Source organism: Panthera uncia, assembly GCF_023721935.1.
Source record: "Panthera uncia isolate 11264 chromosome A1 unlocalized genomic scaffold, Puncia_PCG_1.0 HiC_scaffold_17, whole genome shotgun sequence".
Taxonomy (NCBI): domain Eukaryota; kingdom Metazoa; phylum Chordata; class Mammalia; order Carnivora; family Felidae; genus Panthera; species Panthera uncia.
Window position 1 is genome coordinate 91,586,483 of NW_026057577.1, and position 13,052 is coordinate 91,599,534.

A 13,052-nucleotide genomic window follows, 5' to 3' on the forward strand; every position below is an offset into this window, starting at 1 on the left:
GGCTTCCTGTCCCCAGACATCTACCCAGAGACTCCTATCCCATGGAGGCCACGCAGGGAGAGGAATGGTGCTTTTGTTGTTGTGTCACCCATCCAGGAGACATTGAAGGTGCCTGAGTTCTCCATCCTTCTCTCTCCACCCCTGCAGGCTGGGCCTTGGGTGAATTCTCTTTGATGGTGGTGCCTCCAGGACCAGCCTGTGCTGTTCCCATGGGCCAGTGCTAGCAGCATGCCCGTTGTGAATTGTTTGAGTTGGGTCATGATCTCCCCAGTAAGAGGCCTGAACAACCCTACTCTCCACCCTTCCTCTGATTTACAGAAAGGGACGTTATATCAAAATGGGACCAAATGTTTTTGCTGTAGGAGATTTCTCTTCACAGGCATGCATTCCTTGTTTTTCCTCAAGGCTCAGGATTCTCCTAGGGGTTCTAAACTGCAAATGGTCCCACCCATGAGGGTGGTAATGTGATTATCACAGTGACTGGGGGTGGAAAGGGGTTGGGAAGGCTGTGCGCTTTCTCTGGATTTGGGCCACGGATGCTAAACATCCTGCAGGGTGGGGAACCCTCCCACACAAGGAAAGACTGCCCCACCCAAAATGTCAGCAGGGTCCCTCCCTGTTGGGAAACACTGACTCAGTGCCAAGAGGGCAGCCCCCTGTGCTGGCCCGCAGAGGGCTCACGTGGAGACTTATCTATCAACTGAATAAGAGCAGGGATGCCAGGTTGTAAACCCTCCCCACTTGGCTGCGTAATTTACTTTTTTATTGTAAAGGACAAGAAAATTTTCTGATTCCAGAAGCAATGCATGTTTATGGTAGGAAATTTGGGGAAAGTCAAAGAAGAAAACAAAAAGGCTCTGTCTTCTACCCCTTGGAGACAAGCACTTTGAATCCTGTGATGCATTTTCTTCTCGATTTTTTCTTTCCTAATAGACATGGTATGTCCGAAGTTTGACTCATGAGCAGAATTAAAACAATCACCATAATACACAAAGGAGATTCCTTGTTATTAAGGAATATGAGGAAGATGTATTTTATCTCACTGTGGGTTGTTGTTTTCTTTCTAATTGGTAGACATTAAGCAAAACAAAACAAACACAAAAAAAAAACACCTCACTATGAGGCTGACCATATCTACCTAATATCCTAATTGTGCCCTTTTGCCCAAGAGCAAGTGGTCAGATAATTTTAAATGTTAGATTAGCCACACGGTCTCTTTGGGTGCAAATCTCCCTTACCAGTTTGCATGAAACATCTCAAAGGCAGTACACTGTCTCCCATCATCATTTCCAGTTCTGTCCTATTACGAAAATTCCTTTGGACCTTTCCTCCTATTCAGTTCCTGCTCACCCAAGTTCATTCTATGCGGTCTCACCAGAGCAATGTTGGCATGCTGATTGATCTCTCCTTACCCTGCCAGGCTCATGGCCCAAATTCCTCTCCTTGACCTGCCTCCTCAGGCCAGAAGTAAGTGAAGCTCTCCATAGCTGTCCGTACTCTGCTGTCTGAAACGCTATGGCCCCCCTGTGTCTTCCTCTTTGACTTCCCCCTGGAGACCTCTTGACACTCTGATAAGCTTGGCAGAGGAGCTTGTCTCCATCCCCCACCTTTTTGGCCCCCCCTTGGTGTCTTATTTCTGATTTTGCTCACCCCCTCCCTGTGTGACAGGTCCAAAAGGGTAAGGCCAAGCTGTCTTAATGGTCAGTGCATGTACTTGACCACCATCTGCCCATGACTCTCCCCTGTGAGACTCACGGGAACTCACCAATTTGCTTAATTTTTTTTAACATTTATGTCTTTTGGGAGAGAGAGAGCATGCGCATCTACACATGAGCGGGGAGGGGCAGAGCTAGAGAATCCCAAGCAGGCTCTGTGCTGTCAGGGCAGAGCCTGAATTGGGCTCCCTCCCACAAACCATGAGATCATGACCTAAGCCGAAATCAAGATTCAGACCCTTAACCGACTGAGCCACCCAGGAGCCCCTCACCAATTTGCTTTAAACAAACCTCACCCATAACATTTTAGCATCTTGGATATTTCCAGACATCCTCAGCGGCATCGTTTATATACTTGTCTTTTTTTTTTTTTTTTTTTTTTAATTTTTTTTTTCAACGTTTTTTATTTATTTTTGGGACAGAGAGAGACAGAGCATGAACGGGGGAGGGGCAGAGAGAGAGGGAGACACAGAATCGGAAACAGGCTCCAGGCTCCGAGCCATCAGCCCAGAGCCTGACGCGGGGCTCGAACTCACGGACCGCGAGATCGTGACCTGGCCGAAGTCGGCTGCTTAACCGACTGCGCCACCCAGGCGCCCCTATATACTTGTCTTTGCCTGTGACCTGCCCACATGTCACACTAGAAGCTCTGGATATCACCGAGCAAGTCATCAATTGATTCTCAGTTCGTTTTCAGTGAAATAGGAAGGCTTGGAACTCTTCTGTTAGAACTGATTGCAAGGAATTTGTCATCTTGAAGGATTTGTCAATTGAAGGATTTGTCATCTTGGCAAGTGAAATCCCCCTTTATACATTCATCAAACGTGAGTGCCATGTGGTGAGGGCACACAATTGACTAAGGCCCAGTCCATCCCTTCTTGTGCAGAGCTCCATGACTAGTAGGAAAGAAGAAGATGTAAATCAACAATGTGATGTGTGCAGTCAGAAAGAGACATGAACTCTTAGTCCATTTAAAGTGGGTAAAAGTTTCCCACTGGGAGAGTGGGTGACGTTGGATGGGGAAGGTTTTCCAGACAGAGCAAAAGACAGAAAATAATGAAGACTGTGGAGTATTTGGGGAATGTAAGACTAGACTAGGTGTACGAGGAAAGAGGAAGAAAGAAGACTGAGCTGTTAGGTTGGACATATCAGAGTGTCCTCTCTACTGCTCGCTCCATCTGAGAACCCTGGAGTTGGATCATCAGATCTGACCTACCTTCTTCATCTGGCAGGAGCCCCTTCCTTCCACACGATTGGTCCAGCCTCCCTTATCTCACCAAAACTTGCCTAGTCGACCCCAGTCACTCAAGCCCTTGCACTTGATCTGTGAACAAGGCTTTGGAGGACCATGCATGGGGTCATCCAGGCCCTGTGGACATCCAACAGGGGATATTAATGGAAGCCGGGAATTTGGGTACCACTCACACCTAACAGAGGCAGCCACATCCACACCCTCCAGGATTGCTGACAGCTTGTCATTGCTCGCATACAGTGTCATGTGTGCTTTCATTTTCTGCAGGCAAAATTCTCTTCCGAAGAAGCCACATCCGGGATGTTGCTGTCAAACGCCTGATCCCAATTGATGAATACTGTAAGGTCAGTCTAAGAAATGCCAACACTTGCCCTGTGTCTCATGTCTTTCATTGGGTTGTGTTTTTTGTTTTTTTTTTTTCCTTCTTTTCCCTTTCTGGCTACAAAATAGTCATCTGCAGTTCAAAGAAATGTAAAAACAGAAAAACAACCACCCATGATCCCTCAACTCAGAGGCAACAATTATTAAGGTTCTTATGTTTCCTTTCTATCTTTTCTCTCTACATGCATTTCTTTATGGTTTTGACACTATCCCACATGTGTTATTTTTGTTGCTCTTTCTTTTTCCTTTAATATTGTAATATAAGAATTTCCCCATGCTATAAAAACATTCTCTTGAACCTCCCGTAACTGGTTGCATGGTATTCTACTGTGTGTGAATGTCCCAGAAGTTATTCAGCCAACCCCTGTTGTTGGACAGTGCAGCTGGCTTCCAATCCCCTGAATGTTCTAAACCACGAGGTGCCTGCCTTTTGGTTGTATTTCGTTTGACTGGAGGCTGTGGTTGGGGAAAAAAAGCATGCTTTTCCTCTGTTTAGTTTCCCTTATCTTTAGTATTTATTTCTCTAGCTTCAGATCACTAGAAGCTCTGATTGGAGAGGGTGGGAAGAGCAAGACATACTATCACAATGGAGCAGTAAATGCTCTCTCTCCCTAGGATCAGGAACAAAGCAAGTACATTTTTCTTGCCACTTCTGTTCTACATTTTGCTGGAGGATCTAGCCAATGTAAGCAGACAAAAAAAGAAATAATAAAAGGCATATGGGTTGGAAAGGAGGAAGTAAAACTGCCTTCCTTCACAAATGACATGATTCTATTGTAGAAAATCTTAAGGGATCCACACACACACAAAAAAAAACCTACTAGAACTAATACAAAAGTTTAGTAAGATCACAGGATACAAGATCAATATCAAAAATCAGTTGTATTTCTAAGCACTAAGCATGAACAATCCAAAAATGAAATTAAGGAAGTAATTCCATTCTCAATAATATCAAAATAAATAAAATACTTAGAAATAAATTTAATAAAAGAATTACAAGGTTTATACATTGAAACTACAAAACACTTGACAGAAATTAAACCAGCTCAAAATTAATGGAGAGACATTCCATACTCATGGATTGGAAGATTCAATAGTGTTAAAATGGCAGTTGTTACTCAGCCATAAAAAAGAATGAAATCTTGCCTTTGCAACCACATGGAAGGAGCTAGAGAACATATTGCTAAGTGAAATAAGTCAGAGAAAGACAAATACCATATGATTTCACTCATATGTGGAACAAATGAACAAAGGGGTAGAGAGAGAGAGAGGGAGAAATCAAGAAACAGACTCTGAATTATAGAGAACAAACTGGTGGTTACCAGAGGGGTGGGAGGGGGAGGGGATGGGTGAAATTGGTGATGAGGATCAAGGAGGGTACTTATGATGAGCACCGGGTGTTGTATGGAAGTGTTGAGTCACTGTATAACTAACTGGAATTTAAATAAAAACTTTTTAAAAATCTAGGAGGGCAAATTAGAATTTGAGTGTTAGGATGAATGTCTTAATGAGGACAATATATTGTATATTTGTGTGTGTGTATAATATATACACGTGTATGTGTGTGTGTAGAGAAATTGATATGAAAAAGACAAACAACCATATAGGAAAAATGGATGAAAGACAGGACTAGAAATACAAAGAAAAACAAATCCCAGGGCGCCTGGGTGGCTCAGTTGGTGGAAGTCCAACTCTTGGTTTTAGCTCAGGTCATGATCTCACAGTTAGTGAATTTGAGCCCTGCATCAGGCTCTGTGCAGGGCCTGCTTGGGATTCTCTCTCTCTTCCTCTCTCTCTCTCTGCCCCTTCCCCTCTCACGCTGTCTCTCTCAAACTTCCCAATGACCAACAAAACAAAAGATACTACAAATAAAATAAAATAAAATAAAATAAAATAAGAAAAGAAAAGAAAAGAAAATGGCAATTCTCCCCCAGTTGACCTATAGATTGAATATAATCTCTGGCAAAATCCTAGTAAGCTTTTTTAGAGAAATTTACAAGCTGATCCTAAATTGTGTGGAGAAATGCAAGGAACCCAAAATAGCCAAAACAGTTATGAAAAAGAACAAAATTAGAGGCTTCTACTATCCATTTTCAAAACTTCCTACAAAGCTATAGCAATGAAGACAGTGTGGTACTGGCATAAGGATAGGCATGTGGATCAGCGGAACAGAAGTAAGAGGCTAGAAATAAACTTTTGTGAAATTTATAGTCAAATGATTTTCAGCAATGGTGCCAAGAAATTCAGTAGGAAAAGGATAATCTTTTTAACAGTGTGGGATAGTAGGACATCCGTACACCAAATAGAAGAAAAAAATTATGTTGGATCCCTACCTCACACCATGCACAAAAAGCAACTCAAAATGGATCACAGACCTAAACGTAAGAGCTAAAACTATAAAACTTCTAGAAGAAAACATAGGAGAAAATCCTCATGACCGTAGTTTAGGCAGAGAGTTCCTAGCTGTGACACCAAAAGAGAAAAATTGATAAATGGGACTCATTAAACTTCCGAACTCTGTACTTCAAAAAGATCCCATGAAGAAAATGAAAACACACACCACAGATTAGGAGAAAATATTTGTAAATCATATCTCTGACAAGGGACTTGTATTGAGTCTATATGAAGAACTCTTGCAACTCAACAATAAAGATGGCCTGGTTTAAAAATAGGCAAAAGATTTGAATAGAAATTTCACCTAGGAAGCACATAAAACACATAACAAGGTGTTCAGCTTCTTTATTCATTAGGCAATGCAAAATAAAACCATAATGAGATACCCTACGCAGCCCTTGGAATAGCTATAATCAACAAGACAGACAAAACCAAGAGCTGGTAAAGATATGGAGAAATTAGAGCCCTCAATCTGGAGGGTATACATGATGGAAAGCCACTTTGGAAAACAGTTTGGCAGTTTCTTCAAAAAGTGAAATTTACCGTATAACTACTCTTTGATATCTACTCAAGAGAATTGAAAAACTATGTCCACACAAAGACTCGGATGTACATGTTCTAGCAGTACTAATCCATAATAGCCCAAAATTGGAAGCAATCCAAATGTCCATCGTCAGGCGCATGGATAAAGAAAATGTGGAATAATCATACAATCGACCATTATTCGACAGTAAAATGCAGTGAAAGACCAATAAATGCTGCAACTTGGATGAATCTCAAAAACATGATGCTGAAAAAAGCCAGATGCAAAAGACTACATACTGCATGATTCCATCTACATGAAATGTGCAGAAGAGGCGACTTTACGGAGACAGAAAGCAGATCAGTGGTTTCCTAGGCCTGAAGACAGCATAGGCAGACATGGACTGGAAATTAGGTGGGGGAAATTTTTGAGGTGATGGAAAAGTTCTAAAACTGGATTGTGGTCATGGTTGCACAGTCTATAATTTACTAAATATCATTGAATTGTGCACTTATAATGGGTGGTTCTTATGTACATAAATTATACTTCAATACATCTATAAAAAAATTTAAAGGAGGCAGTGTGGGCATAGATGACCCTTGTCTTGGCAGGAGATGTCATGGAAGGGTAGAAAATCATTCCTGATCACTCCTGTCCTCTCTTTACTGGACATAACCTCGTTTCATCCCTCCAATAACCTTGAGAAGTAGGTTTTACTATTCCCATTGTGTAGCTGAGGAAACAGAGGCCCGACAAAGTTACTTACAATGAGAGTATTACAGAGTTTGATGGTTGAACCCTGGCCTTTTAGGCCTTGGCACTCACATACCACATATGGCCTCTCTTAAGAAAGTAAAAATTCAAGAGATCAAAATATTCAAGCATATATTTCATAGACGTAGATAAACTCAGACTCTTTTTCTCCTAAAGATACCCTTAAAAAAGGATTGGGGAGTGAAGCACAGAGAAGGTCACCCAGGCACAAAGATGCTACTACTGCCTCCCAGCTCTCAGAGGAAAGTTCGGATCATCTGTGCTTTGTGTCTTTTCAAACCTCTAGAGCCTAAAAGTCCTTTGTGCCAGCCTTGCTGGCAAGAACTTTGGACCTCTGGGGTCACCTTGGCCAGCTGGGGATTTCTCAGACCAAATTGTGCTATCCTGCCTCTTCCCCTGCCCACCCACCTCCTCTCCAGAGTCACACTTCCCTCATACCCAGGGGGTCACGAACCTCTAGACATTTGATTTTGAAAAGGAGATTTAATAAAACCCTGAAACGAACAGAGAGCAGCAGCTGCCTGCATCTGGCTGATGCTTGGAATGGTACAGAGATCATGAATTCACTTGGATTAGCCATAGGGAAGAAGCCGCTTATGTTGTATGAGCCACATGGAAGTTACCACCCCCTGCTATTAATGCATCATAAGAAGCAGAGCAGATATTTTGGGGTTTTGGTTGGCCAAAGTCCCTGGCTTAGCTTCAAGGGAACTGCCCTCCTGGAGGGAGATGAAACTATCTATTCACACAGTCTGCAAAATCTTTTACAGACTACATAGACTTATTTAGCATTTGGGTATCTGTTATTGACATTGTTGTGAGCTGACTTAAGCCAATTTAATCTATCACTCTTAGCCTTATTTTAGTAGAAATTGGTAGTCTCCAATAGGGAAACATAGACAAAGGCCGTAGGTATCCCTAGACCTAGTTACCAGCTAGGAAGAAACCTTCTGCTCTGCTAGACCTATTATAAAGTTACAGTACTTAACATAGTATGGTGTTGGCATAAGGAAACAAACCTTTGGAACAAAATAGAGAATCCAGAAACAGACCTGTGTGTATTTGGACATTTTAATACTGGCAAAGGCAGCCTTACAGGTCGTTGAGGAAAGGTTGGATTCTTCAGTAAATGGGAATCCTTATGGGGCACCTGGGTGGCTCAGTCGGTTAGGCAGCTGACTTCAGCTCAGGTCATGATCTTGCGGTCCGTGAGTTCTAGCCCCTCGTCGGGCTCTGTGCTGACAGCTCAGAGCCTGGAGCCTGCTTCATATTCTGTGTCTCCCTCTCTGTGACCCTCCCCTGTACATGCTCTGTCTCTCCCTGTCTCAAAAATAAACATTAAAAAAAAAAATTTAAATGGGAATCCTTATGAGGAAAACAAACAAAAGATAACTAATCCCTGCCTCACACCACACATGTAATCATTTCCAAGGAAATTAAAGACCTAAATGTAAGAGGCAATACTATAAATGGCTTTAGAAGGTAAAAATAGGGGGGGAAACTTCATAATCTCTAGGTATAGAAGGCTTTCTAAAGGCACAAAGTACCAACCATAAAGAGATTGATTTATTTGACTACATTAAATTTAAGAACCTCTGTTCATTGAAGAACACAGTGGAAACATGCCAAATTCTGCCACATATACAAACATTTATTATCATGCACCTCCCTAAACAGCCTCTCAAGTTGTTCTGCAAGCTTACTGGAATGCCAACTGTCTGACACCACTTCACATGAACGTTTCCTCAAAACAAATGGAATGATTATCCCTGTGCCAGGATCAGCTAATCCCACTGGTGATTAGCTGGTGTGACAGTAAAATCCCCTAGAAGAAACAGAACACAGTGGATTCAGAATCCTAGACCCAGTGCACCATTTTGGAGGATGGATGTGTCAGGTTCTTTTTATGCAAGGGTTAGAGTATCTGAGAATATTTCTAGAACATTCTTCATTCCACCAGTAAAGAATTTCATTTCTAACAACTGTTATGCTGATGGATAAAGGCCATGGTGTTGATCAGAGGTGAAGACAACAGAAGCCATGAAGTAGCCTTTTCAGGAGGGAGGGCTTGTGATTAGAGTTTTTTACTTGCTAAAAATGATCATTTCTAGTGAAGATGCTTCAGATTTTCACCATCATTGGAGTGTAGCTTACACACACGTGAGTATGCACAGCCATAATGTAGTGTTTTGTTTTGTTTTGTTTTGTTTTGTTTTTTAAAGAGAGAGCACAAGAGGGGGGAGGGGCAGAGGGAGAGAGAAACAGACAGACAGACAGACAGACACAATCCCAAGCAGGCTCCATGCTCATCATGGAGCCTGACACGGGGCTCAATCCCACGACCCTGGGATCATGACCTGAGCCGAAATCAAGAGTCAGACACTCAACCAACTCTTGATTTTGGCTCAGATCATGATCTCACGGTTGGTGGGTTTGAGCCCCGCACTGGGCTCTGTGCTGACAGCTCTGACTCAGCTTGGGATTCTTTCTCTCTTCTTCTCTCTCTGCCTCTCGTCTGCTCACATGCGTGCATGCTTTCTCCCTCTCTCTCAAAATAAATAAACATTAAAAAACAAGTAAACTGTAGGCATCTAACAGCAGTGCTCACCAGACACCAGTCATTTGAGACCTCTCTTCAAGAGTTTTAGTATATGCTACCCCCTGTATTATTATTATTCAAATTAACTCACTTTTTTAACTTCTTAAAAATACACATTTTAGAGGAAATTTTCTAACACGACCATAATATAAAACTGGCATCATTTGCCATAAAAATAAAAGAGCAATGAAACGACAGCAACAAAGGATATGTCTTTAAATCTAGCCAGCTGCTGCTGCCTGCCTGCCCGGCAAGTTAGAAAAGCCTTTTCTTCCGGGAATTCCAGAGTTTGGGGTCTTATGTTTCAATCTTTAATCCACGTGGAGTGGATTTTTGTGTGTGGTGTGAGATGAGAGCCCAATGTCATTCTTCTGCGTGTGGATATTGTTCTCCCAGCACCACTCGTTGAAGAGACTGTCACTTCCCTCATTGTATGTTCTTGGCGCTTTTGTCAAAAATCAGTTGCCCATATGTGTGGATATATTTCAGGGCTCTTGGCAGTGATTTCATGGATCTGATACCAAAAGCAGAGGCAACAAAAATAAAAATAAACAAGTGGGACTGTATTAAACTAAAAAGCTGCAAAGCAAAGGAAATAACAGAGTGGGGAAAAAAGCAACCTACAGAATGGGAGAAAATATTTGCAAATCAGGTGTCTGTGAAAGGGTCAATCTCCGGAATATATAAAGAACCCATATATCTCAATAGCAAAAAAGCTAATAACCTGATTTTAAAATGGGCTAAGAACTTGAATAGACATTTCTCCAAAGAAGATCTACAAATGACTAACTGTATATATGAAAAACTGCTGAATGTCACTAATCATCAGGGGAATGCAAGTGACAACCACAATGTGATATCACCTCGCATCTGTCAGGATGGCTATTATTAAAAAACAAAAAAACAAGTGTTGGTAAGGATATGGAGAAATTGGAACCCTTGCATACTGTTGGTGGGAATGCAAAATGCATCCACTATGAAAAACAGTATGGAGGTTCCTCAAAAAACTTAAAATAGTACTACCATGTGATCCAGCAATCGCACTTCTTTTGGGTATACATCCAAAGAAATTGAAGTCAGGATCTGGGAGAGATATAATCACTCCCATGTTCATTGCAGCACCATTCATGATAGCCAAGATGTGGAAACAACCTAAATGTGGTATATACGTACAATAGAATACTATTCCACCTTTAAAAAGAAGGATATTCTGAATATGTGGCAATGTGGATGAACCTGTGCTAAAGTGAAATAAGCCAGTCACAAAAAGATAAGATACTACATAATTTCACTTACATGAGGTATCTAAAATAGTCAAACTCATAGACTCACAGAGCAAAATGGTGCTAACCAGGGGCTGGAGGGACGGAAAAATGGGGAGTTACTAACCTACGGGCATAAAGTTTCAGGCAAGCGAGATGAATAAGCTGTAGAGATCTACAGCCGACAATACTGTATTGTACACTTAAAATTTCCTATGAGGGTAGATCTCGTGGGGACTGTTCTTATCACCCTAAAATAAAATTGTTGAAATATAAAGAGAGGGTCACCTGAGTGGCTCAGTCGGTTAAGCATCCAACTCTTGATTTGGGCTCAGGTCATTGACCTCACAGTTCTTGAGTTCGAGCCCGCATCAGGCTCCCTGCTGACAGCATGGAGCCTGCTCGGGATTCTCTCTCTCCCCTCACTCAGAATAAGTCAGTTTTTAAACATGATCAAAATAAAATGTAAAGAGAAGTGTTCATTCTCTGGGGCACTCTTTTGAAGCTGAGAAAACTCCCTCATTAGCCAAGCCGCTGTTATTTAAGAGTCCTCTTGCTGGCTCCAAAACCACCTCTGGGAACCACCACCCTATTGTACTTGATACAGTACTGAGAGACAAAGGGTTAACTTAATGTTACCAAGGGGCTGGTGTATGATGGAAGTCTTAAAGTCTTGTAGCACAACCTTCTGACATGGATGTTAGTGATTTCTATTTTACAGATGAGCAAACTGAGGCTCAGAGAGGTGATGGGACATGGCTAGAGCCAGAATGAGGAGCTGGGTCTGTCTGACCTTTCCTCGTCACCCTCAGCAAACAACACTTGTTCTTACCTCTCCTCTCCTCCCTGCATTGACCAGCCACGTTTATCCAAAAGGCCCGGACTCTATCCAGGGAAGAACCGAGTTTTCCTGGAACTATGGTTCTTTGTCTTTACTGACCAAACACAAGATGATTCTGGAGTATTGCTCTGCCCCAGGTCATGTTTTTACTGTTAGCCTGTCCTTCCAGAATGGAAGGGGCAAACATCAAAGCGTTCGGGCTGCCTTTTATTAGTAACTTGGCTGTATTTTATGGTTTGGAGGTTTGGCTTTTACTTCCCAGGAATTACTCAAAACCAAAAGAGAACTTGGCATTGTCAGGAAGTTTCCGTGGGCCTTGTTGTCCCTTCCCTCGCTGGTCCTTCTGGAGCCTCTGCTCATTTCAGCAAGGAGCACCCTGGGAAGCCCCTGTAGGCAGAGGCCATGGCCACCTCGGGGCCCACCCTGCTGTCCCCAAACAGGGCCACATGGCCACATCCAGGCCATTTCCTTGTGTCATTGATCCAGTGAATACTTTCAACCAGGTATGAAGGTCTCCCCAGCACTGTCTAGGCATGAAGAAAGGTGCAGGATGAGCAACTATGTACCCCTGCCCTCTGTAGATTTGGGGTAGAGGAGCTGGTGTCAGCCAGTCCTGGGCTCTCAAGTCCTCCCTGCTTCCCCAGAGCTTCCATCTGCCCATCTCTGAAATGGGCCAGCCCTCCCAGGATTACATGGAATGACACAGACAAGCGCGTTTCAGGAGCCATCGAGTGCTGAGCCCACATAAGGGAATGAATGGTGTTATTGCAGTCGGGGGGGAGCCGCAAGATTTCTGCCCACTAAGCAGCCACGGTCCAGCATATAATCAGCTCTTTCATTATGTGGTTCTAACTGTAAGAACTGCAGGGTTTCGGAGGAATGAGAGAGCCACAGGGGTCCCCAAGATGGCAACTCGTCCCAGGAAGAATGAATACTCTAAACCAGAAGGAGAAGGCGGTCAGGGACCAGAGGCAGAGGAGGGGAGGGCCCACCCTCTCCCTCTTGGGCTGTCTGCCTCCGGCCTGGAAAAGGTCAGTTCCTGGGGATTTGCTACAGAGCAGAAGCTACTTCAAGGCTAATAAAATCAACGAACCACAAATATCAGGCCCCGTATGGTCAACATCTTTCAACCCAGAAGGATAGAGCATGGACGGTAACTGGGGACATCACCCTACTAAAAACATGTCCACCCGCTTCACATGTGTTCTCCCACTTTAGATCCGGGACAGGAGCCTGACTCAAAGGCTGTGCAGGGTCAGCAACCCAAGTGACCATCTTTGGCTGAACGAATAAACAAAATGTGGCATATCC

The 13,052-nt window shown here is 42.9% G+C and overlaps 1 protein-coding gene across 1 annotated transcript in view; it reads left to right on the forward strand.

Moving 5' to 3' along the window:
- Positions 1 to 13,052, forward strand: part of SH3PXD2B (SH3 and PX domains 2B) — a 105,786-nt gene that overhangs the window by 48,838 nt on the left and 43,896 nt on the right. Inside the window, exon 4 of the mRNA XM_049648665.1 lies at positions 3,235 to 3,311. Within this exon, the coding sequence (XP_049504622.1) occupies positions 3,235 to 3,311 (77 nt within the window). The remainder of the gene's footprint in view (positions 1 to 3,234; positions 3,312 to 13,052) is intronic.